Source organism: Paroedura picta, chromosome 2, assembly GCF_049243985.1.
Source record: "Paroedura picta isolate Pp20150507F chromosome 2, Ppicta_v3.0, whole genome shotgun sequence".
Lineage (NCBI taxonomy): Eukaryota > Metazoa > Chordata > Lepidosauria > Squamata > Gekkonidae > Paroedura > Paroedura picta.
The window spans coordinates 40373225-40399450 of NC_135370.1; the positions used below are offsets into that span (position 1 = coordinate 40373225).

General features: G+C 44.4%; 1 protein-coding gene across 8 annotated transcripts in view; it reads left to right on the forward strand.

Moving 5' to 3' along the window:
- Positions 1-25745, forward strand: part of GRB14 (growth factor receptor bound protein 14) — a 74728-nt gene extending 48983 nt beyond the window's left edge. For all 8 annotated transcript variants that reach the window (XM_077319877.1, XM_077319876.1, XM_077319875.1 and 5 more), the window contains 11 exons: positions 2419-2540; positions 3595-3669; positions 9325-9462; positions 12377-12487; positions 12699-12794; positions 14793-14870; positions 16514-16630; positions 17196-17256; positions 17359-17446; positions 18288-18381; positions 23496-25745. In XM_077319877.1, coding sequence (XP_077175992.1) covers positions 2419-2540; positions 3595-3669; positions 9325-9462; positions 12377-12487; positions 12699-12794; positions 14793-14870; positions 16514-16630; positions 17196-17256; positions 17359-17446; positions 18288-18381; positions 23496-23642 — 1127 coding nt within the window. In that variant the 3' untranslated portion in view covers positions 23643-25745. The remainder of the gene's footprint in view (positions 1-2418; positions 2541-3594; positions 3670-9324; positions 9463-12376; positions 12488-12698; positions 12795-14792; positions 14871-16513; positions 16631-17195; positions 17257-17358; positions 17447-18287; positions 18382-23495) is intronic.
- Positions 25746-26226: the final 481 nt, after the last annotated feature.

A 26226-nucleotide genomic window follows, 5' to 3' on the forward strand; every position in this document is an offset into this window, starting at 1 on the left:
CCACCTTCCAAGTTTCCTAACGGTGGCATTTTCATAAATGTCACAATGCCATCCCATGTAACCACGCTTAAATGTCAAACCCGTTTGAAAGCTTTCTGTAAGTTAGCACAAGCAGCATATTTTTGAGACCTGGCTCAGTTTTCAAAGTAGTTTTTCAACTTCTTCCTTTGCCGTAAGAATTAAAGCTATCGTTCAGAACAACGTAGTCTTTGTTTGACCTTCTTATTTGCATGAATTTGTTGGACAAGCATGCTGGATGGGATGTGTGTGTCATAGGTCTCTGAGCACCTCCTTGCTGTATTTACAAGATGGCAGATCTGGTTTGAGTCATCCTTCAGCTTCCTTGTTATAGGAAGGTTTCCTTGACTGAGGATTGGGACTTGGGCCTAAATTGGTCAAAACTTTGGGTAAGTCCCAAAACTTGGATTGGTTAAAACTTTTCCTGGGAAGTTGCTGAGATTCTCACCACCTTTTGGTTATTGACCATCTCATCACATCACTGTATTGTAAGGCTCGGTTGAGATGGGGCTTTCATTTCAGTGCTAGAGCATTGGCTTTGCATATACATTGTCCTAGTTGAAAGGGTCAAGGAGCAGATGATGTGAAATCATCTACTTGAGACCTAGAGAGCTACTACCAGTCAGAAGTGACAATATTGACCATGACCAATAAGGCTACTCCATGTGGGCAACAGAGCCCTGTGGGTTTCTCTTTTACTGGAGTTCTTTTTGTTTTGGTACCCATTCCGACCTCACAAAAGTGGGTCAAAAGTTTGGTGTTTGATCACACTGCAGGTCTACACAAATCCAAAAGTTATTCTCTTAACAGTTGCAATCCACTGATCTGAGGCAGTAGTTCAGTGATCCCCAACCCTCAGTCCAGGGACCGGGACCGATCTGTAGATCAGTTGGTACCAGGCTAAGAAGTTAGGTGCTTCAGCCCACTAATGTCGACCCAACTTTGCAGAAGTCCAGGTCACAAAGCTCCCCTTCTCCATTCCTGCTCTGGCTAGGACTCCCTCATCCCACGTCCAGGAGCGCCTTATTCCCAGGGCAGCCCACAGAACTCTGCGATAATGAGGTTCCGACCACGGCAAAAAGAAATAGAGGCCAGCTTGCTCCCCCATCCTTCTCGTCCATTTGCCCAATCAGAGGAGCCGTAGTAGCCGCCAGCTAAGCCAGCCCCTCCGGCGCCATCCAATGACAGGTCCTCTATCATCTGATCTATGGCTCTGAGCACTAGAGATGGCGTAACTGTTTTACCTTTCACTAAGACCCACGCCAAAACTAGAGAAATCAGTGGCCCAAGTTCTCCAGGGCTGACAGAGCCAGTTTGGTGTAGTGGTTAGGAGTACGGACTTCTAATCTGGTGAGCCGGGTTTGATTCTGCACTCCTCCACATGTTGCCAGCTGGGTGACCTTGGGCTGGCCACAGCACTGATAAAGCTGTTCTGACTGAGCAGTAATATCAGGGCTCTCTCAGCCTCAGCTCCCTCACAGGGTGTCTGTTGTGGGGAGAGGGAAGGGAAGGCAAATGTAGGCCACTTTGACTCCTTCAGGTAGAGAAAAATGGCATATAAGAACCAACTCACCAACTCTTCTTCTTCTTCTCCTTCTCCCTTCTCCTTTCTTCTCCTTTCTTCTTCTCCTTCTTCTTCTCCTTCTCCTTCTTCTTCATAGCAGGCAACCTTAACTAAGGTTAGGTAGATGCAGGGCAAAAACTGATTGAGATGAGAGATGGTGAGAATCAAGAACCCATCCTCCTAATGCCATCTGCATGCTTTATGGCAGTTTTGCAGCTACGGACGCCAGCAATGAGCAGACTGCTTTTTGTCATTAAGCAATCATTGATTCATCATAAGGATTCTGGAGTCGGCTAGGCCCAAAGCCAAAACTGGGAATAGATACTTCGTGTGTTGTTTTTTCATGGTGAGTTTTGCCCTGGATCTTCCAAGCAAACTTTATTGCACTAAGCATCGTAAGAGACCCTGGATCTTCCAAATAGTTCTGTAAATAAGCAATTCAGCATCAACAAGCTCACTTGCCCATGCCGTTTCTGCAATACAATTGGAGTTGTGCCTGCAGTGTATACTAAGGCAGGGGTAGTCAACCTGTGGTCCTCCAGATGTCCATGGACTACAATTCCCATGAGCCCCTGCCAGCAAATGCCGGCAGGGGGTTATGGGAATTGTAGTCCATGGATATCTGGAGGACCACAGGTTGACTACCCCTGTACTAAGGTAACAGAGCAGAGGTCAATGTGAAAAGGCAGCAAAACAGGGCTGTGTGGTTCTACCATGTTTCCCTCACATAAGGTGCCACATGAGCCATGGTGACAGTCAGCACCTGTGAACACAGTGCTGTAACAGCAAATACGTAATGGGATTTCCTTGTTTGTTTGATTGCTTTCCTTCCACAGAAAGAATAATAGAAGACCACGAAGTGGTGATTGAGGTTCAGTCAAAATGGGGGATTGAAGACGGCAATAGGATTTGTTTTAGGAAAAACTATGCCAAATACGAGTTCTTCAAAAACCCCGCGGCAAGTAAAAACCAATCTGTGTATTTCTTTGGTTCCATTGTTGGCCGTCTCATCACAACCATTCAGGGTGGGCAGGGAGTCATTTTGAAGCCCGGCTGGTGCCGTGAAGCAAGACTGACGCTTCTCCTACTGCTCCAACATGTTGTCCTGTGAGAACCTCACTACTGAGGACAGGTCCAAAGGATTATTGCTAAATGTTGGGGTTTAAGAATAAAAAAAATAACAGAGTGACAAGTGAAACAATTAGGAGGGGATTTGAGGTCTTTTTATTTTCTGTTGCGGTCAACTGTTGTTGCATAGCAATCATGCAGGAGGTTCTTCTAACTTGGCTCACCTACCTGACTTTCCCCACTGCAAATTGATCACTTGGTATAGTGGGTAGGAATGGCGGCCTGTAATCTGGAGAGCCGGGTTTGATTCCACACTCCTCTACATGCAGCCAGCTGGGTGACCTTGGGCTAAGAGTCCTATTAGAACTGTTCTCCCAGAATTGGAATTGATTTCTAGGCCACTGGAGAAAACGGCTGCTTTGGAGGGTGGACTCACCGGCATTGTACACCTCCGAGGTCCAGCTCCTCTCCAAACCACTCCTCCCCCCCAGATCACGTATTTCTCAACACAGAGTTGGCAAACCCTATCATTATTTGATCCTGGGTCTGTAGCATCCTTCATCCTCTCTCTTTATGAGAGAACTCTGGTCCGTTATTCCTCTGGGAGAACCCCTCAGAAAATGAATTGGCTTGAATATCATTCCCTTTGAGGTTCTGCACTGTAAACCCCTTTGTGTTGTATCAGCAATGAGTAGAAGAAACAGCCATTCTAGATGCTGCTGTCAAAACTGGTAGCAATTTAGTGTGGCTGTAAGCAGCAGAGCTGCAAGAGAAGGGTGCAGACCATAATTTTTCAGGACAAATTGCTGATGTGGCCTCCCATTTGAAAATGTCCTAATAATGGAACACAAAAGGAATCTAATTCCAGGCCTTCAGCTCAGCAAGGTCAGTTAGAAGCCCTGAAGTTTCTGTGACCTTCTCTCATTTTTGTTTCTTTTTGGCAGAATTTTTTCCCAGAACATCTGGTGTCCTTCTCCAATGAAATCAATGGAGATATGAGCCACACGCAAATCCTGCAGGTAAGATATTCATGTTAAAATAAGACTGTTAGTCTAAGACAGTGGTTCACAATCTTACTTTTGCCGCAACCTTTTAATGCAGTTCCTCATGTTGTGGTGACCCCCAACCTTAAAATTAAGCAAGTGTTCTTTCGCAGAAATTAAACCAAAATTGACCAATGGCGTGAAGATCCATTGTTTATGATTGTATATAAAAATTTACCCCAACATTTCTCAGTTCTGTTCTGCCTCTTGTCCCACCATACCAATCTTGCTCTTTTCCGCTGCTCCAGACAGACAAATGTTCTATCTCGATCTACCCCGCAAGGCTGTTATGTGGATGCCCCCCCCCTGGCCCAGCTGCTTGCCCTGCCACAACCCCTGTGAATGGGTCATTCAACCCCCAACGGGGTCCCAACCCCCAGGTGAAGAACCACTGGTCTAAGAGGTAGCAAATATTGATTTTGTGAACAAAATAGTCAATTCAGGAAGTGTTTGAGTACTGTGGTCTTCAGCCCTATGGCTTGGGACTCTCAGCTGGATTGAAGATCTCTACCTTCTTGGCTGCTTTGAACCTGCCGTATTTGTTGGACAGACCTGCTACAAAGACCTGCTGCGTGTAGAGCAAGTAGTTCATCCCCCCGCCTTTCTTTGCATGCACACTGGTAGGAGCAGCCAAACAGTACGGTGACCATTGCTCTTAATCCCAGGCAGTTTCAGAGGCTGGCTCCTTGTCTTCCTGTCATGTGACACTAATGTCACATGACTAGAACACCAGGAGGGTGTTCTGAGTTTTTATATATCCCACTTTTCACTACGTGAAGGCGTCCCGAAGTGGCTTACAAGCACGTTTCCTCTCCACACAACAGGCACCTTGTGAGGTAGGTGGGTCTGAGAGAGCTCTGTCAGAACTGTGCTCTACGAGAACTCTGACTGGCCCATGGTAACCCAAGTGGCTGCATGTGGAGGGGTGGGGAATCAAACACAGTTCTCTAAATTGGAAGCGGCCACTCTTAACTACTTCACCATTCTGGTTCTCGTGGTATGAGGTCTGTAAATGCTGAAGACAGATGTTAGTTCTAGTAAATCTACGTTGTAGTCCCTGCTGAATTAGTTTTAAAAAGTTAAAGTTAACAATAATAGGGTAATCATTTGACAAGAGGCCAAAGAGTCTGCCTGACAAAGAATACCAAGTTAATAATGGCTGGCTTATTCTTTCATCATTAGAATTCAGTCAAATAAGAACATCTGTTCTCCTTTTAAGTGAACATGGTTGAAGGCTAATGTTGACAGTCATTGCTGAAAGAAAACTATAGCAATGGCCTAGTACAAGTTAAACACACTGTGTGTGGAGATCTGTTTGTCCCTGGGGTGTAACTAGGATGTAACTGGCATGTAACTGGGGTGTAACTGGTGTGATGTTTGGGTCAGTTATTTGACGGATCTGAAATCTGCTTGATTCGATAATGATTATGCGTCTGAACTGTATCTGTTTTTATTTTTTTTAAGTATACCTCACCTTTCCCCAAAAAAGGTATTCAAGTAAGAAAATAACTCTAGATTCAATAAAATTGCAATACAAATGGCGTAGAAATAGAAATACTGTGCCAACAGGATAGAACAGACATTAATCACACACATTGCATAGTAACAACAAAAGATATTTTCCCCAAATGGCAAATAAAAAACTATATAAAAGTTAAGTCAAGAGGAAAAAAGCCCAGCTTATCCAAAATAAGGACAGCAATAAACAATATTATACACATAACCAAATGCTAACTGAAATAAAAAAATGATATTGAAATGACAAAGACATGTTTCTTGGGAAGGAGGGAAGAGGAGGAGGAGGAGGAGGAGGAGGAGAGTTAGTTTCTTGTACCCCGCTTTTTATGAGCCTCTTGTGGCGCAGAGTGGTAAGGCAGCGATATGCTGTCTGGAACTGTCTGCCCATGAGGCTGGGAGTTCAATCCCAGCAGCCGGCTCAAGGTTGACTCAGCCTTCCATCCTTCCGAGGTCGGTAAAATGAGTACCCAGCTTGCTGGGGGGTAAACGGTAATGACTGGGGAAGGCACTGGCAAACCACCCAGTATTGAGTCTGCCATGAAAACGCTAGAGGGCGTCACCCCAAGGGTCAGACATGACTCGGTGCTTGCACAGGGGATACCTTTACCTTTACCCCGCTTTTTACTACCTGAAGGAATGGCTTACAATCACCTACTCTTCCTTCCCCCACAACAGATATCATGGGACGTAGGTGGGGTTTCACGTGAAGGAGTGGGGAATCAAACCCAGTTCTCAAGCTGAGAGGCCACTGCTATTAACCACTACACTACACAAATACAGCCCTATACTCAGTGGGGCTGATAGAATCATAGAGTCGGAAGAGGCCATACAGGCCATCTAGTCCAACCCCCTGCTCAACGCAGGATCAGCCCAAAGCATCCAAGAAAAGTGTGTATCCAACCTTTGCTTGAAGACTGCCAGTGAGGGGGAGCTCACCACCTCCTTAGGCAGCCTATTCCACTGCTGAACTACTCTGACTGTGAAAAATTTTTTCCTGATATCTAGCCTATATCGTTGTACTTGTAGTTTAAACCCATTACTGTGTGTCCTCTCCTCTGCAGCCAGCAGAAACAGCATCCTGCCCTCCTCCAAGTGATAACCTTTCAAATACTTAAAGAGGGCTATCATGTCCCCTCTCAACCTCCTTTTCTCCAGGCTGAACATTCCCAAGTCCCTCAACCTATCTTCATAGGCCTTGGTCCCTTGGTTCTCACAACACCAGAAGTTCTTACAGGTTCAACAAAGCTGGGAATCCCTGCCCTACACCCACCCCATAAAGCCTGTTAAGTATCAAAACCAGCCCTTGGAGTTGCATGTGGAAATTGAGTGGAAGCCAATAAAGGTGTTTCCAAATACACATAATAGGCTGACTGCAGCAAATCTCCTACCTGCAGCAAATCTCCTACCTGCAGAAATCTTCCAAGGGCAATCCCTATGTAAATTGCTAAGTGGTTTATTAGTGACGTAATTTGTGTTAATTACAAGAAGTTTGTGAACTCACTGTTTTTGCAACAATGCTATTTTTAATTCTAAGCAACTGGAGCCAATTATTGTTTATAGTGCTGTTATGCAAATGCCAATGTGTGTGAAATGAATGTATGTAAACAGTATTTAAGAAATGGAACAGCTTCTGGCTTCTGGCTTCAGGGATGTTCCAAATAAATACAACCAGTTCAAAATGTATTTCCTTTGCTTATATCCTGCTGTCCGCCGGGTCGCGCCCGTCCCCTCTCTCCGCCATGGGATGGGAAGCAGACTTCTCAGGACTTTGGCAGTCTCAGAATGGGAACTCTGGTTTCTCTCTCTCTTCTCCTGTCCCTGGACTCCCAGTAACCTCTCGGTTACTACTGAGCCCCTCCTCCTCATTGACTCTGCCTCTGTCGCTTAAGTACTCTTCCCTTCCCACCTGACCCCACCTCCTGAGCTTACATCTCCAGAGAGCGTCCTGCAGCCGTTTCCGGACTCGGTTTTGCAGACATGCCCTGCCACCCCCAGCCCCTCGCCCGCAGCCCGGAGGATCCTCATGTCCCGGGCAGTCCAAGCTACTTTCCTCTCCCCAGCCTGCAGTAAGCTCATTCTCTCCGGTCCCTGGGGCACTGGCGTGGAAGTCCCGACCCTTGCTGTCTACCGCCACGGGGAGCCAAAGCAACTAACATCATTCCCCTTTCCTCTGTTTCACCCTACGTATCCGAGAGACTACCTTTCTATCTACACCTCCCAATGAGTGTCACGCTCCATTAATACTAACCAACTGGTGGTCCCTGGTCCCAAGGAGATACATCTGGCCTCAACCATGGCCAGGACATTTTCTGGCCTGGCCCCCACCTGGTGGAATGGGCTCCCGGAATTCATCTCGGCCCTGTCAGAGCTAGCACAGTTCTGCAGGGCCTGCAAGATGAAGCTCTTTTGCCAGGCTTTGGTTGGGGCTGGTGAAATATGATCATCAAACATCTATTGGGCCCTACTCAACCCACAATGTTACCACCTACCATCACTTGTAAGAGATCCAGACCGTTGTTCTGGCTTGAACTTGACAGCAGCAGACTCCAAATCCCAAATAGCTGGCGCTGTATTTTAACCAGAAATCATTTACTGTTAACTTAAGTATTTTAATTTTAAAATTTTTATTCTTGGGCACTTTATCTTATGTTTTACACTGCCCAGAGCCAGTTTGCTGGAATGGGCAGTATAAAAGTCTAATAAATAAATACATTCTCTGAAGTAGGTGAGGCTGAGAGTATGTGCCTGGCCCAAGGTCACCCAGCAAGTTTCCATGGCAGATTAGACCTAGTTTTCCCAGATCCTACTCGAACACTTTAACTACTGCACCACATACACATACACAAGCACAAGACACAAGTAAGCTTTACAGCGCAATTGTGTTTCTAGTGTTGACAGATAATATATTAAGAAGAGAACCTTGGTTCTTATAGGCCTGAAGAGTAAGGCACCCTCACCTATGGCTGCTCTCAGGTGGTCCCACAATGCAGTAAGAAGGGAATGCTGTCATCTATGAAAGGGCATTCTTGGTTTCCTGGGATATTAGATTGGCATCAAGTAATAGGTAGCCAGTTAACTTGCAAGAGATATACTGGAGCTTTTAACTGTCCTGAATCCTATCCTGCCTCCTATGCTTCAAAGGCTGTACCTAAAATACAGTAGATCACCAGTGAAATCTACAGGAGATCCAGGGAGTAGCCATAATGGATTAGTGAGTATAGTCACCCTAGAGAAACATTAATGCAAAGGTTTTGGAAAGATGAGATATCGCAAATAGAATGGCTTCGTTTCTTGATATCATAACAAAGTCTTGTGGCACCATAAATGTTTATTAAGGCGAATATTGTAACGAGCCAAGGCCTATCTAATCAGATTCATAGAGATGGTTGTGGCTCGCTCAAAGCATGTACTCTAATCTAGCGATCCCCAACCTGTGGGCTGCGGATCACATCTGGTCCTTCGACTAATTGGAGGTGGACCCCGAAAGACGCCTTCTCCCCCCCCCCCCGGCCCTTTACTTCATCCCCCCCAGCCCTTTACAACACACTTCGGGTGTCATTGTCTCCCATCACTATCTCGTTGCAGAGAAACAAGCTCAGGGTTCCCATTGATTTGTCATTGTCATGAGTTAAAATTTCCATGAAAATAAAATGTTCCTTATGTTCATTGTTGTGGCGTGTTTAAACATTACCATAGCGATCAGAGAGCGTTAGGGCAGTGGTTGAAAGTAGAGGAGTAAACTACCCCCCCCACCAGGCCTCAGTAAAAGATGTTGAGTGGTCCCCGGCATTGAGTGGTCCCCGGTGATAAAAAGGTTGGGGACCACTGCTCTAATCAATTTGTACATCTTAATGGTGTCCCAAGATCTTGCATGCTTTTCTGGTAGCAGACTGATATGGCTCCTCCTCTAGAATGCAACTTTGCAAACACACTGGGAGGCTGGATATGAAGGAACTCTTGAGGTCTAGTTGGGCAAGCATGGAGGTCATTGCAGTCCATGGACATCTGGAGGGCCCTGCCTTATTGTTTGGTACAGATGCACTCTTGTACATTTAGAAAGCTGAATTCTGGTGGGATTTAAAATGTGTGTGTTTTTCCAATTTTACCTTTCAGATGTTTTTAAGTGCCAGTGGATATCCCGAAATCCACAGTTATTTATATGCTAGAGAACAAGGGAAAAAAACCTGGAAAAAGATGTACTTTTTGTTGCGAAGGTCTGGTCTGTATTTTTCCACCAAGGGGACGTCAAAGGTAAGATGAACATATGCCAATAGTGGTACTTGTTCAGTCCCCACCCCACCACGGCAAATCTTAGATATGCAATGATGAACAGTAAAATCCATTTCTCCCCTTTTTCAAAATTTTGTTTCCAGTTTTTTTCTTCTTCTAGAAGCCTTTTATGGTATAGGCATGGTGCGGCAGTCAATTCCGTGCTGAAATTAGACCATGCCTTGGCCAACTTTTTTGGCTTTGTGTACGTTTGGTGGATTGTATATTAAATGGATTGATCTCATAGTCATTTGAGGTCCCTGAATAGGGAAGTAGAAATGCAGAAAATAAATAAAACTCTTGAAAAAAAGAACTCTGGTAACGGAAGAGGAACTTTCCCTGTAAGTTTAAATAGTCAGTCCATCCAGGCCCTAAACCCTGGAGTTGATCTTTCTACAGCAATGGAGAGGAATACAGGGAAAAAAACACACAGTCAGTAGTAAACTGTGGTAGGATCTATTCTAAGTCACTTTAATAGGGCATTTTTCCTTCTTGGTCTCAGTGCTCCAGTTAGCACTTCATAGTTAAGAACTACGGGTTCTGCTTCGCACAGCCTTTCTCAACTTCTTAACCGTTGAGAAAACCCTGAAACATTCTTCAGGCTTCAAGAAACCGCAGAAGTGGTGCAATCATGCAGAATACAGTTGAGAAGCATAGCTGTGTAAATGCCCACCTGGTGCCCCTCCCCTTCCCACCCCCTCGAGGCCCTCATTGGCCATTTTGGGAGGGGGGAGCAGGTCAACATGACCATATATGTCATATCACCTAATAAATGTTTCACAATTTAAAAATTTAAATTAAAAAAAAATTAAAAATTAATTAACTTCCACCTATTTGGGAAACCCTTCCAGGGCCGTTAAGAAATCCCAGGGTTTCATGAATCCTAGGGTTTCATGAAGGTCATCTCTTCCCTGTTGTGACAAGATCTCAGGGGGCTGTCTAATATTGCATTGCTAGAATATTGCAACTAGTTGCAAGATCCACACAATTTTGGGGATATAATCTTTCTGGAGTTAATGCTCTCTTCCTTGGATATCTGACAAAGGGATCGAGAAGCCTGGCTTAGCTGTTTCTTCCTTCTCAGACACCACCTCTTCTCTGCTATTGCACCGTTAGGAATGCTTTTTCTTTTCTCAGCTTCCAAACGAGGTACTGCTTGACAGCTACTAGTCTGGCGAGGGCTCCCACCCTGTCTCAATTCCTGTCTTTTAAGAAAGGTCTGAGAGTATAAAAAAAAAACAACACAAAAATCAATGTTTGTCACTTACCAGGTGGACGTGGGTGAGCAACGTTCACAGACTCTGCAGGGTGGTGGAGGTGAAGAGAGCCCTTCTAAGGAGAACTTGACAACCATATGCCAGTTGGCAGCAGTCCGGATGCTATAGTAAAGCTTATGGTCATGAATGGGGGTGGGAAATTGACCAAGAAATAGTAGCTGACCATGTCACGCAGTACCAGAAGAAGAATACCCTGCTTTTCACCACCTGACGGAGACCCAAAGCAACTTAAAAACACCTTTCCCTTCCTCTCCCCGCAACAGACACCCTGTGAGGTAGGTGGGGCTGAGAGCTCTAACAGAGCTGCTCGGGGAGAACAGCTCTAGGAGAATTGTGACTAGCCCAAGGTCACCCAGCTGACTGCATGTGGAGGAGTGGGGAATAAAACCCATGTACCATAGGCCTGTAGAACATGTTCAGTGGCAAGAGCCATGTTATGGGTAGCTGGATTCCCAAAAATCTTAGATGTATTCATGAAAGGTAGGGTCGAACTTGGGACTGTAATAGATGACTGATAGTCTTCTAAAAGCTTTAAAGGTAAAGGTATACCCTGTGCAAGCACCAGGTCATGTCTGACCCTTGGGGTGACGCCCTCTAGCGTTTTCTTGGCAGACTCAATACGGGGTGGTTTGCCATTGCCTTCCCCAAAAAAGTTTTACAGCTCTGTAATTTTTCTAATCTCCCATTTCCTAAAGGGAGAGGTGTATAGCAGCAGCAGTGATGGTCAGCAATATATGCTTCTTGGGACATTCCAGAATTAAAAGTTGTGAGAGAATAGACATATTCTGTCCCCTGCAGCATTCTGTCTACTGTAAGGTGACCAGATTGTCCCACTTTTGGGGGGGACATCTGGGGGCACCTGGCAAATTGTACTCATGTTGCAAATATATATATATATATATATATATATATATATATATATATATATATATATATATATATATATATATATATATATATATATTACAATACTATTTTTGCGTTTAATGAAACTTTTTGTTGCTCCACATAGACCAATTTTTTAATCAAGAACCCCCTTGGTCAATGGTGTCCCGCTTTACCAGTGTTAAAATCTGGTCACCTTAGTCTACTGGGAAATGAGATTACATCTCAAAAGCTTAGGCTACGCTCCCATTTGCCAATGAGAGAAGAGCCAGAGGAGATGCCTCGTGCTTTATGCCCTCTGCTTCTGCCCACTTTTTCCATTGTGAAAACAGGCCAGGTGGTGGACTGTCTACTCATTACGTACCTAACCATAGCAGTTTGGAGATCCTTAAGAAACGCCAAAGGAGAAATCTGATCAAGGGGTGCCAAGTAATGGGTATGAAGCTGTGCTGTCAACGACGGATTCGGCGCTGAACTCACTTTGCACCTTGTCGCTTCTAGCCTGGAAAGATGGTAGACAGGATTAAATGCTACCTGGCTTCCTTTAGCAAAACTCCATATGGACTCAGGATAAACTGCCAACTCTGTGAGTTCCTTTGGCGTTGTCACCAGCAGTGGCACCCAGGATGCTGAGAAGAAACCTCTCTCCTCCTTGCAGATTTTATTTTTCCGGTCCAGGAGAGCCACCTCCTCCTTTTAGTGCTGTATGTGACGGCTTCCCCTCTTCCTTTCAGGAACCGAGGCACTTGCAACTATTCAGTGAATTCAGCAGTAGCGATGCGTACATGTCATTGACAGGCAAAAAGATACCCGGAGCGCCAGTCAGCTATGGGTTCTGCTTTAAGGTAAACGCTTAGCATTTATATAGACAATCCACAGAATAACACAGGTGGGGGAGCAGTAAACTCTCCTTGCCAAGATTTCATTTTTGAAGAAGGTAGGGAAAAAAAAGGTCCTGCGTTCATTGTCGAGCTAGGAGAATTCATGGCCTTCATGTTAACGGGTCTTGCCTTTGAGATAGGAATTAATGCCAAGCAATATGCTTTGATTTTCCAGGCGCACAAAGCAGGAGCTGCTAGAGACATGAAGTGGCTTTATGCAGACAGTGAGCTAAGTAGGACCTGCTGGATGACAGCAATTCGTTTGTTGAAGGTAAAAAAAAATCTTCTACTTAATTCATCTTGAATAATTTCTGCAGTTTATTTTTTTAAGATTCGATATTTACAGTGGTGGGAAGAGCCGCTGAATCACACTGACTCATGGCGATCCCGTGCTAAGGTATGAGTCATTCAGAGGTGGTTTTGCCATTGCCTGCCTCTGCATCGGGACGCTGGTGTTTTTGGGAGATCGCTCATCCAAATATTAGCCAGGGCTGATCCTGCTTATCTTCTGAGATCTAAAGAGAATAAGCTAGCCTGGGCTATACAGGCCAAGGATATTTAGACCCTGCTTTTTTACCTAGCAGGGATCCAAAATGGCTCTTCCTTCCTCTACTTTAACCCCATAATAACCTTCCTATGAGCAAGCTAAGGCAGGGGTAGTCAACCTATGGTCCTCCAGATGTTCATGGACTACAATTCCCAGCATTCCCAAATGCTGGCAGGGGGCTCATGGGATTTGTAGTCCATGGACATCTGGAGGACCACAGGTTGACTACCCCTGAGCAAAGGTATGAGAGAGATTGTAACCGGCCTAAGATCTACTCAGTGAGCTTCCATGTCAGAAAGGAAATTCAGAATTGGGAATCCCAGATATATAGATGGATGGATGGATGGATGTTTGATTTATGTACCACCCCATCCCTGCTGGCTCGGGGCAGCTAACAACATTTAAAACAATACAGAATAGTTGTACAATCTTATAACAATAAAACACAGCTCCTTCATAACATTGCCTCCTGTTATTCATCTCCTGTGGGGATTAATGAGGGTTTGGAGGTGGTTTCCAGCTGGTGTTTCCATTGGAGAGGCTAGCATTTCCTGATCCTGTTATCTGGGCTCAACTATAGGCCTGGTCAATTTCTCAGGCTCTCCAGAACAGCTTAAGGTACTGGAGGGCCCTGATCTCTTTAGGCAGAGCGTTCCATCAGGCTAGGGCCACGGCTGAAAAAGCCCGGGTCCCAAAGTCATAAGATATAAGGGTATACTAGTCTGATACTCTAACCATTGCACCACACCAGCTCATCGCTGGACTTTAGAACCCCACGAGCAAGACAGCTATTTGATGGGGTACGTGAAATGGTCAAAACCCAAATGGAACATTTAATTTGGAGCAAAATGGTTACTGTACTTATCTCCAATGAAGACCAGTCTTGTGAATCTTTGTATAGAAGGGGGGGTAGGGGGTGTCTTATGTCTGGGTATTTCCCTTCAGGTTGCGCCTAGAGACCTCCGGCTATTACAGGCATTCATGGCTTCTGTGCAGCCCTGCTGCAGAAAATAATTTCAAGCTTTCTAATAGTCCCACAATGCCTTTGATGTCTTCCTGCCCAAACAATCACATGACCAGGAGGAGAGGCACTACTCCCTCGGTTCTTTTTTTGACATCGTGAAGCTGGGATCTCCACTGCTGTTTTCTGGTTTTTCTTCACCTCATTCTTGAGGTAGAGGAAATTTCTTTCCCTTTAAAATATCATACTTTGCTACAGTTTTGCTGTCCCCGGGCTCCGCCCTCAAAATCTCCAGGTATTCCCCAACTTGGAGCTGTCAACCCTAATATATACGCTCCGTTATTTGCCTTCATGCTCCAGCCAGGAGATGAGAGGTCAGATAGAGAAGAGCAACCCTACCAGCCATTTGATGCATGCCTCAATCTACCCCTGCACATTCTGGTTCCAGCCAGAAGGCTTTGGGGTATAGAGAGGAGAGCATCTTCAATTCGGAGTCATCTGTTTTTGTGTTTAATCCTTTTTTTTTTCAAGGAGGGTTGTCCTCCTTCCAAACATATATGGAATTTCCTATTAATTGATGGAAGAAGCTGAGTAGCTGTATCTCCAGGTAGCCACTTCTTGTACGCATAGGGTGGAAAAGCCAGCACCAGCAGACACAATGTGCGATGGAAACCCGTGGATATCTGTTTCTGCCATTGGGCACTCTTAAAGCGTGGTTCATAAATTCACAGCCTAAGTAAAAATGGTTGTTTTGTTTTTAGTACGGAATGCAGCTATACCAGAATTACCTGCAACCCTACCATGGCAGAGGTGGCTGTGGTTCTCTTCTTACGCCAGTGGTGGGTACCTCAAGTTCTTTGATTTGTATCCTAACTTTCTTCCACGGAACTCAAGGCTACTAGGAGGCCTTCCATCTGGGCACGGCTTTACTCATTAGCGTGTTTGTGTTCATGTACCATTGGATCCAAAAATCTTTACACCTGCTACATATACACATAAACTTCTGCGTTAAACTCCTTATATGCTCAGTTGTATAAAATTGAATAATGAGATTTTAACCATCTCTTCCTTTTTTCTTTTTTTTTTTGAATATGTTGGGTTGGAAAAATTTATTTGCTGAGACCTGGAATTTTCCCCTTCCCGTAAACAAACATCCTTTGTCCATGGCCTTATCCAGCCCCTGTAGTGGCTGAGGCCATTTGCCTTACTATTGGAGAGAACTAATAAGGGCCCTAAGAATAATTGCAGGAGTGAGGTACTGTTTGGAAACCCCACAACCAGGAATCTTTATTATCCTGCTCTTATGACATTACGTTTATAATTGCATGTTATGCATTATGTAATGTATCCTGCCTGACACTTTTTCTTGGATTGTTTCCAATTTTTGTAATCCTAGTCTTATTGCATTGCTTATTAAATGCCTCTGTTATTTGGTTGCATTCACATCGTGTGCTCCGCCTTGAGTCTTAAGTTAGAAAAGTGAGCTATAAATAAATTTTCAGTGGCTAGAGTAGGTTTACTTCCCCCCTCATACTTGCTTTCCTTCAGTATTAATTTCAGTAAGAACCAGCCCATTCACTACCAGATAACTAGTAACAATGGCATTGTCGAAAAACCAGGTATTATAAAATATTACATTTTTACATCCACAGCCAAAAAAACAAAGTATATACCTACCTGACCTATCATTGTAGTACAGCTTCATTCTATTCTTTTGAAGCCAGTGGCCTCAGTGGTGAAAAGTGCTGTCAGATAGCAGTCAACGGATGTCAACCATGTAGGGCTTTGAAGGCAAGAGGTGAACAGAGGTAGCTTAGCCATTACCCGAAGGCAAGAGGTGAACAGAGGTGGCTTAGCCATTGCCTGCCTGTGCGTAGAGACCATGGTCTTCCTTGATGGTCTCCCCTCCACGTACTAACCAGGCTGGACCCTGCTTAGCTTCTCAAATCTGCTGAGTTTGAGCTAACCTGAGCTATCCTATCAGGGCAATGGTGTTAGAAGGATGTAAATCTGTTTAAGATTTCAGTCATAAAAATAATGTCAGTGATCATTCCTCCTTTTATAGCATATGATAAAGTCTCCAACCCTGAGTAGCCATAATTCTGGTTACTGTGAGAAAGTTACCTTATGATTTCTGTATAATATAAAATTATGATAATCTTTCACTCCAGATCTCCCATGTAGAATTGCCATGACATCAAGTGGCAGAGAAGAGGTTATTATTATTTTATTATTATTTATTAAATTTATTATAAACCTTCTTTAGGGGTGGGATAGCCTTTAGAATGCATTTATCCTAAAATCTGATCACTACATACAGGATACTTTCCTCCCCTAATTCTTAATTTCCTTTTCTATTGGCTAATCAATCAATCCTTCTGGGTGGACTTCACTGAAGACTTATTGCTCTGAGAATGACGCCGACTAAAAATAAGAATTGTTTTGGCTAGATCTGCTCTCAAACATACATTTTCTTTGACAGAGAAGCGTTTCAGAGAATTCTCTCATAGCCATGGATTTCACAGGCCATAAATCCAGAGTTATTGAAAACCCCTCAGAAGCTCTGTCAGTTGCGGTGGAAGAAGGATTAGCATGGCGGGTATGAAGTCAAAAATTCTAATTTGCTTTTCTCACTCTGATGTTTGGGTGTGTGTTTTAAAGTGTGGTAGAGTGGTTAAGAAGAGCCTCTTGTGGCGCAGAGTGGTAAGGCAGCCGCCTGAAAGCTTTGCCCATGAGGTTGGGAGTTCGATCCCAGCAGCCGGCTCGAAGTTGACTCAGCCTTCCATCCTTCCGAGGTCGGTAAAATGAGTACCCAGCTTGCTTGCTGGGGGGTAAAACGGTAATGACTGGGGAAGGCACTGGCAAACCACCCCGTATTGAGTCTGCCATGAAAACGCTAGAGGGCGTCACCCCAAGGGTCAGACATGACTCGGTGCTTGCACAGGGGATACCTTTACCTTTACTTTAGAGTGGTTAAGAGCAGCAGCATCTAATCTGGAGAACCAGATTTGATTCCCCACTTCTCCACATATTCTCTCAAGAGCTTTCTCTCTTTTGTGAGTAGAGGAGGGGAAGGTGGTTGTAAGACACTTTTGAGACTTCTTAAGGTAGAGCAAAGTGGGGTATAAAAGCTAACCCTTCTTTTTCTTTTCCTTTCCATCCAGAAAAAAGGCTGTTTACGACTTTGTAATCCCTCCACTTTGCAAAACATCCCATCAAACATAGGTGAGCACCGATCTTCTGGTTTTGTCGAATGTGATTAATTTTTCCTTGCCTTCAAACCCTTCCAGCAAGATTTTATTTCTCACCCGTTCATGGTATTTCCAGCCATACACAGTTCTCAGCCGTGGTTTCACCATAAGATCTCTAGGAATGAGGCCCATCAACTGATTTTGAAGCAAGGACTGGTGGATGGGTAAGATTTTTTTTTTTTCACTTACCGTTTTTCTTCGGCAGAGAAGCGTCCATCTGCTCAGCAGTTTTTTGTCCTCAAGGGCAGAATGAAAGTTGGCTTAGCTGGAAGATGAGCCCCTAGTGGGCTGCCTTAGCCTGTGATTTTGATGACCCCAGAGCACAGCACCCATATGGGCTTTGCGGTGCATGCTTAATGGGCCCCTTTTGAAAGAAAGACACCTGTCCTTTCTCCGTTATGCATCAGAGCAGGTTCACAGGTGCCGCAGGACTCTGCACAGTCCTCTTTGGCCTGTTCCATTTCAGGCTGTGGGTGGAGAACTGAATCTCTGAATGTTTAATGCCTCTTCCTTTATTCTGGTTGACAGGAACACAGACTCCTTAGTTTACTTATTGTGGGAAATGATTCCCTTTGTGGAACTACTAACCATACCAGTCCTCATAAGAACACAAACCAGAGCCTTAATCCGGAAACACTGCCCCTGCTTTTTTACAAGGTCCAGCCTGAATAAAAGAAGAGACTGTCCACACTTTTCTTTCGCATTCATTTTAGAATCATAGAATCGTAGAGTTGGAAGGGGCCATACAGGCCATCTAGTCCAACCCCCTGCTCAACGCAGGATCAGCCCAAAGCATCCTAAAGCAATTTTATTTCATGCTTAAAGCATAGAACCAACATGGGTTCTTGTTGCTAACAGATTTGCCAGAAAATGAAGGCTTTTGTCTGGTACAAGCGATGTTCGTAATCCCTGGAACATCTTGTCAGGAAATTGTCAGAAGATGGTTGCCACTGAAGCATCACCACACCTCCACAATGTTTGTCATCTTCTTCCTCTCCCCTTTAGCGTTTTCTTGGTGCGGGATAGCCAAAGTAACCCCAAAACCTTCGTGCTGTCGCTGAGCCACGGATTAAAAATCAAGCACTTCCAAATCGTGCCAGTAAGTAACCAGTAAACTCGTAGAGCGATGCGACCCCTTACGGCGGTTGATAAAGTAATGCCGAGACAGAGATGAATGTTTTGGTAATGAATTCTGCTTATAGCCCTTGAAGCCGACTGTTTGCAAGCATCTGTGAAAGAGGCAGTTTCTAAACCTCAAAGCCATCTAACATGGAAATGGGATTCTAATGGGGGAATCTATCGACTGCTCCCTATTGTTTCCCCATTAGCGTGATCCATGTGCCAATAGCAAATATTCTCTCTGGGTACAATCTTGCCATTCTGGCCTCCTAATAGTTTCCCCCATGTGTTCCAGAGGTCCCAGGGGACAACCAATTCTTGGCAGAGTCTGTCTTGTTGGGAAGAGAAATTGGGGCTTCATAGAGTTGAAAAGAAACAGGGGGTTTGTTTTAAAAGCTAAGAATAAAGACACACACAAACACCCCGCCGATTGACCGAAAGACTCCTGTTCACGGCAACGCTAAACCTACTATATATTTCTTTTGTTACATAAAACACACCGTATTCTAACTTTTGTTGACTTTTTTACCATTGAGAAACCCCTGAAACTTTCTTCAGGCTTTGAGAAACCCCAGAAGTGGCACAATCATACAGAATATGGTTGGGAAGCAGAGCTGTGGACATGGCCACCTGGGGCCCCTCCCCTTTCCACCCCTCCAGGCCTATCATTGGCTGTTTTGGGAGGGGTGGATGGGGCAACATGACCATATATATTCGTAAAGGTATCCCCTGTGCAAGCACCGGGTCATGTGTGACCCTTGGGGTGACGTCCTCCAGCGTTTTCATGGCAGACTCAATACGGGGTGGTTTTCCAGTGCCTTCCCCAGTCATTACTGTTTTACCCCCCAGCAAGCTAGGTACTCATTTTACCGACCTCGGAAGGATGGAAGGCTGAGTCAACCTTGAGCCGGCTGCTGGGATCGAACTCCCATCCTCATGGGCAGAGCTTCAGACTGCATGTCTGCTGCCTTACCACTCTGCACCACAAGAGGCTCTTATATATTCATATCACCTGCTAAATGTTTAACAAACGTAAAAATGTATTTTAAAAATTAATTAGCACCCCTCCGTTTGGGAAACCCTTCCAGGGCCATCAAGAAACCCCCGGGTTTCATGAGACCCTGGTTGAGAAAGCCTGGATTAGTGTGTTGAACTAGGATCCAGGGGTTCAAATCCCCAGTCTGCCTAGAGAGGAGGTATGTTTTTATTGTTATAAGCTGCCTCAAGATGACTTAGTCAAGAGAGACAGGGTATAAATTAAATTATAAATTTTAAAAATGATTCACGTTGTAGCAGTCACTCTTCTGTCGATGAATCTCTTAGGATTATTGTGAGGATACGATGGTAGGAGAGCTTCAGACTAGTCAGTGCAATGTATTGGCTCTGTTGGAGAGGGGTTAATAAAATCTTTGCTGTTGAAAGCAGACCTGAGCAGGTTTAATGCTCTGCTTTGAGTTCGGCATGTGCAGGATGGCCAGCATGGTGCAGTGGTTAAGAGGGGCAGACTCTAATCTGGAGAACTGGGTTTGATTTCCCCCTCCCCCACATGCAGCCTGCTGGGTAACCTGGGGCTATTCATAGTCACAGTTCCCCTAGGGCTGTTCTTGCAGATCAGTTCTCTCAGAGCTCTCTCAGACCCACTTGACTACACAAGGGAAAGGTGTGTGTAAATCACTTTCGGGTATTTAAAAAAAAAACAGTGTTTCTCTTTCTTGCCCACACTGTACCTTTAAAATAAAGTTGGCTGTCAAGATTAAACGGTTGGTTTTTTTAAAAATCTTCTTCCAAGGTTGCCTTTCCCACTAACTCCAGTTTGAGGTTAATCCCATACCTAAACAAAGAAGAAGATGGCAGCTGAAAGACCAGGGGCAAGTGTGGATGCCTGGGGGTCTATCCCATGTGAGAAACTGCAGAATGATGGACGTTGTGGAGTGCTTTTTATCACAAGTCCATGCCTGAGGAAATTTGCAAGCAGATTTCATGCTTTTCTTGAACCAAAGACTTCTATTCTGTTTTAAAATATTTTAATCAATTCATTTGATAGTGTTCAGGAGGAGCATGTCTAATGGTGAAGATTATAATAACAATTTATAGCTCACCTGGTTTCCACAAGGCTTAGCAAGTCATGCTTATGTCTGTGTGATGGACCATATTTGAGGGAGCTTGTTCTTCTTGTTCTCTCTGTTTTCCTCTTGAACAGAGATGGTCTCCATCTTTTTTTGCTCATCCTTTGTTACGTATGCTGGGATCTTAAATTGAGCTCTTCCATTAGTGGAAGGTAAAGGTAAAGGTATCCCCGTGCAAGCACTGGGTCATGTCCGACCCTTGGGGTGACGCCCTCTAGCGTTTTCATGGCAGACTCAATACGGGGTGGTTTGCCAGTGCCTTCCCCAGTCATCACCGTTTACCCCCTAGCAAGCTGGGTACTCATTTTACCGACCTCAGAAGGATGGAAGGCTGAGTCAACCTTGAGCCGGCTGCTGGGATTGAACTCCCAGCCTCATGGTCAGAGCTTCAGACAGCATGTCGCTGCCTTACCAGTCTGTGCAACAAGAGGCTCTATTAGTGGAAGATAGCAGTGACTTTATAGGGAATAGAAAGCTAGGCATGTGGATCCACTCTTTTTCCACCCTAACATTTGCCCACTCTGACCTGGATGGCTCAAGCTAGATAGATCTCAGAAGCTAAGGCAGGTTGGATCTGGTTAATACTTGAATGGTACACTGCCAAGGAAGTCCAACCTTGCAGAGGCAGGCAATGGCAGAACCACATTTGTTTATCTCTCACCTTGAAGATCCTCCAGGATTGCCATAAGAACTCAAGATTTATTATGCAGTCCAAGACCATTAGAGGTAACATTAGAAGAAATGAGAAATACAGAATCATAGAGTTGGATCATACAGGCCATCTAGTGCAACCCCCCAGCTCAGTGCAGGATCAGACTAACACAGGCTTTCTCAACTAGGGTTTTGGGAAATAACTGGGATTTCTTGATGGCCCTGGAAGGATTTCCCAAAAGGGTGAGAGTTAATTTTTAATATATATTTAAAATTTGTTATACATGTATTGGGTAATATGACCATATTGGCCTGGAGGGGGTTGGAAGCAGAGGGGCGCCAGGTGGATGGGTACACAGCTATGCTTCCCAATCATATTCCACATGATTGCACCACTTCTGGGGTTTCTTGAAGCCTGAGGAATGTTCCAGGAGTTTCTGAACAGTAAAAAAGTTGGAAGAGGTTGGCCTAAAGCATCCGTGATAAGTATCTGTCCAGCCTCTGCTTAAAGACTGCCAATGAGGGGGAGTTCACCACCTCCTTTGACAGTCGATTCCACTGCTGAACTACTCTGACTGCGAAACATTTTTTCCTGATCTCTAGCAGGTATCATTCTACACATAGTTTAAACCCATTACTGTGGGTCCTATCCCCTACTGCCAAAAGGAACCTTTCCCTGCCCTCCTCTACGTGACAACCTTTCAACTACTTAAAGGCAGCAATCATGTCCCTTTTCAACCTTCTCTTCTCCAGGCTGAACCTTCCCAAGTCCCTCAGCCTTTCCTCATAGGGCTTTCTCCCCAGGACTCGGATCAACCTCATCTCTCTCCTCTGAACCCTCTCAATGTTGTCCATGCCCTTCTTGAAGTGAGGCCTCCAGATCTACACACAGTACTCCAGGCGGGGGGTTTGACCAGTGCAGGATACAGCGTGACTATGACATCTTGTGATTTTGATGTGATGCCTCTGTTGATACAGCCCAAGACTGCATTCGCTTTCTTTACTGCTGCATCACGCTGTCTGCTTATATTTAGCTTACAGTCCACAAGTACCCCAAGATCACATTCACACACACCGCTACCCAAAAGTGTACATCAGTTAAAAGCACTTACATAAAATAAAAACTCATACATACATGCAGATATTCTTGGCTACCTTGGATCTATGCATCTAAATTTTATTATCAAACTGCCATGTATGAGTGGGATTACTGCGCATAAGTGATTTGTGAGGGTTTCTCAGATGTGCTTATACAATTTACACTCAAAGATAACATTCTCCATGGCTTCAGCCTTCTCGTCCTCCCATTCACATAAGTGGTCTTGGTATAGAATCCTCCCGAGTTTGCCATCCTGTATAGTGGTGGGTCAAGCATCTTGCCTTAAGAGACTAAATGCTCTCCTAAAGTCTGGATTGTCTAGGTTTTTTAGATAGGGCATATTAAGATTATGCTGGTCAAATAACTGCCTTCTAACCCCATTTAGATTGTGCTGCCTTTTGATTTCTAGGATTCTTTGTTTAACAAAGACCTTGGCTTGGTTCTGTTCCATACTTAACAGAAATAGATGAGACAAGCCATAAGCTGGCCGTGACTCAGTGGCATTTTGCACACACATTTGCGCAGCCTAGTTTGAAGTTCAAATCGAAGTACAGTCCCAAAGCTCTCTTATGACCTTGCACATTAATATCTGCACGACCATCATGGTTTATGATGATGATTGATTGATTGATTGATTGATTGATATCCCGCTCCTCACTCAGTGTCTCAGGATGACTAACATCATTAAAATACAACACAGGGTATATTAAACACCAGTATAAAACCAAAAAAAGGTTAACATAAAAGCATGCACAATCAAAACTAGGATGAATAACCCTCCAAATCACCGAATGACTGCAATCATAAACCAACCCAAATACTTATCAGAGCAATTCCTGGTGCAAAGTGAAAGAGAGGGGAATATGTGTAGGGGGAGGCCCATGCTTGCCTTAATTGTATCCGCACTGGCTTCTACCAAAGGCTTGGCAGAAGAGCTCCATACAGGCCGTGTGGAACTGCTGGAATTCTCACCAGGCCATGATCTGATTTGGGAGCTCATTTCACCAACCTGGGGCCAGGGCCAGACACACTTTTTCGGGGGCAGGGATCACCATCCCGTTAGCATTGGCTGAGCATAATGCCCTTCTGGGGGATGTATTCAAACTGGTGGTCCTTAAGATACGCTGGACCTGGACCATGATTAGTCAGATGAACAAAATAAAACTGAGAAAGCCATGAAGCAAATACTGATTGTTCTGTTTGTTTCTGTTTTTGCAGTTGCATGAGGATGGCAAACTGTTCTATACACTGGATGATGGTTACACCAGATTTTCTGATCTCATTCAACTCGTGGAATTCTATCAGCTCAATAAAGGCTTTCTGCCTTGCAGGTTAAAACATTATTGTGCCCAGATTGCACTTTAACTAAAACAGCAATGTTTCTCCAAAACCTCCTAGAATTTAAAGAGTTGGTAACAGTCTCTTAAATAAAGGGAGTATAAAGTCAATGGACTCAGTGAATGTAAAATTTTGGCTCACAATGCAGAGTTTGTGTGTGTCACAGAAAAACAAAGAATCTGGTACGTCTACGTTAGAATTAACTTAATCAAGGGTGATCTTCCCCAAATGAATCTCAGACTAAAATTATGTAATGGTATATGATGCTGCATTCTAAGGAAATATTTTTTCAAATAAATGTTTTCTCCCCCTTCTAATTTCCTTCATACTTTTAAAGGTGATTTCTAGTTTTTATTGCTTTTCAGCATTTTAGCTAAGATCAACTGTAGAATGCTTTTAAGATGCATTCAAGTTTCTGCTGTACAATATGGTGTGCAAAGAACATGGTGTTAGCCCACTGTGAGAATGAACACACACTGTGTAGATATAAAACGTAAACATTCATGGCACTTAATTTTTGAATGCTGTTTGCAGGCTTGGTCTTTCAGCTGTTTTTTTGTTTTTCTTATTAATTTGATCCTCTCTCTGTCTCCATCTCTTTTTCTCTCTTATCTGCTGAGCCAAGAAATACAGAGGTGATTCATGCTTGTAGTACAAAAATATTGTGTGCACCAAATATCATAGATACTTATCATGGATGCTTTAGGTTGATCCTACATTGAGCAGAGGGGTTGGAATAGATCAGCCTTCCTCAAGTTTTTTTTTTTTTCATTGAGAAACCTGTGAAACATTCTTCAGGCTTCGAGAAACTCCAGAATTGGCATGATCATGCAGAATACACACCTACCTGGGACCCCGCCCCTTCCTACCACCTCCAGGCCCATCATTGGTCATTTGGGGAGGTGGGTGGGTGGAATGACATTACCATATATGGTCATATCAAAATAAATGTTTAACCAGTTAAAAAAACATATTAAGAATTAACTCCCACCCATTCTGGAAACCCTTCCAGGGCCTTCAAGAAATCCCAGGGCTTCAAGAAGCCCTGGTTGAGAAAGCCTGGATTAGATGAACTGCAGAGCCTCTTGTGGCGCAGAGTGGTAAGGCAGCAGACATGCAGTCTGAAGCTCTGTCCATGAGGATGGGAGTTCGATCCCAGCAGCCGGCTCAAGGTTGACTCAGCCTTCCATCCTTCCGAGGTCGGTAAAATGAGTACCCAGCTTGCTGCTGGGGGGTAAACGGTAATGACTGGGGAAGGCACTGGCAAACCACCCCGTATTGAGTCTGCCATGAAAACGCTAGAGGGCGTCACCCCAAGGGTCAGACATGACCCGGTGCTTGCACAGGGGATACCTTTACCTTTATAGGCCCTTACAATTCTATGACTCTAAAATGTTGCTTTGGCAGCAGATATCACGAAAGTGCAAAGATCATTTTTGTGTGATTGAAGGTAAACGTTGGCAGCTATTCTATGACTGGCTCCACCTCCTGCAGCAGCCATTTTGCGGCTGTGCCTGCCACAGTGTATCTGAATTCCAAAGGTGCCCACAGGCTTCAAAATGTTGGGGATTCCCTGGCTTACGCTAGCAAGCTTTAGGGATGTCAGTTGGGGTCGTGGCAAAGAAAAGGTTGAGAACCACTGGTCTAGTGGTTAAGAGCTGTGGCTTCTAATCTGGCAAGCCGGGTTTGATTCCCCACTCTTCCTCATGCAGCCAGCTGGGTGACCTTGGGCTTGTCACAGCCCTGATACTGCTGTTTTGACCAAGCAGTCCTGTAAGAGCTCTCTCAGCCTCACCTACTTCACAGGGTGTCTGTTGTGAGGAGAGGAAGAAAAGGCGATTGTAAGCCTCTTTCAGACTCCTTTGGACAGTGAAAAGCAGGGTATAAAAACCAACTCCTCCTCCTTCTCCTCCTCTTCTTCTACTTCATCTTCCTAAATCTAGGATGCCCTGTCAAAATGAACTGGTTGGAAAATGTAAGAGAAACCCCAGACCTTTCCAGCTGTACCTGTCTGACTGATGTGGATCTATTTGCCTGCTGGTTCCCAGAACTTTTTCATCAAGCGCTAGACTGGGGAAATGAATGAGGGAGATATGAAATATTGTAATAAACGTAGACAGTAATTTGTGATCATTTCAAACAATTTGTATTTTGAAGCTGGCATTAGACTTGGGAGGGTGGGCGAGGAGATCCTTTATCACTGCTCAGTCCCTTATGATTTCACCTGCTTATGTTTTCTAAAAGAAGTCACGGGGGGGGGGGGGGGGAATTATCCTGCCTAGCAAAGTTGGTGCAGCGTCAAAGCTGACTTCTTTATGCTGAGTCCAACACTGGTCCATCCGACACAGTGTTGTTGGTTCTGGCTGGCAGCTGCTCTCTGGGAATCACAGGTAGGTTTCCCAACTTCCAGGTGGTTCGGACCAGAAAGAAAGAGAGCTGTGTAATCGTGGCTCTGAAACTACAGCAAATAATGCTTCCAGAATTACAAAATAGTCATTTATTGCAATTTTGTATACATTTGTGTACTGTAAAGTTGTGTAAATGTCAAGCTGCACAAAAAAGCACCACTGATAATTAGTTCCCTTTTTGGAGAATTCTTCTAAATCAGCGT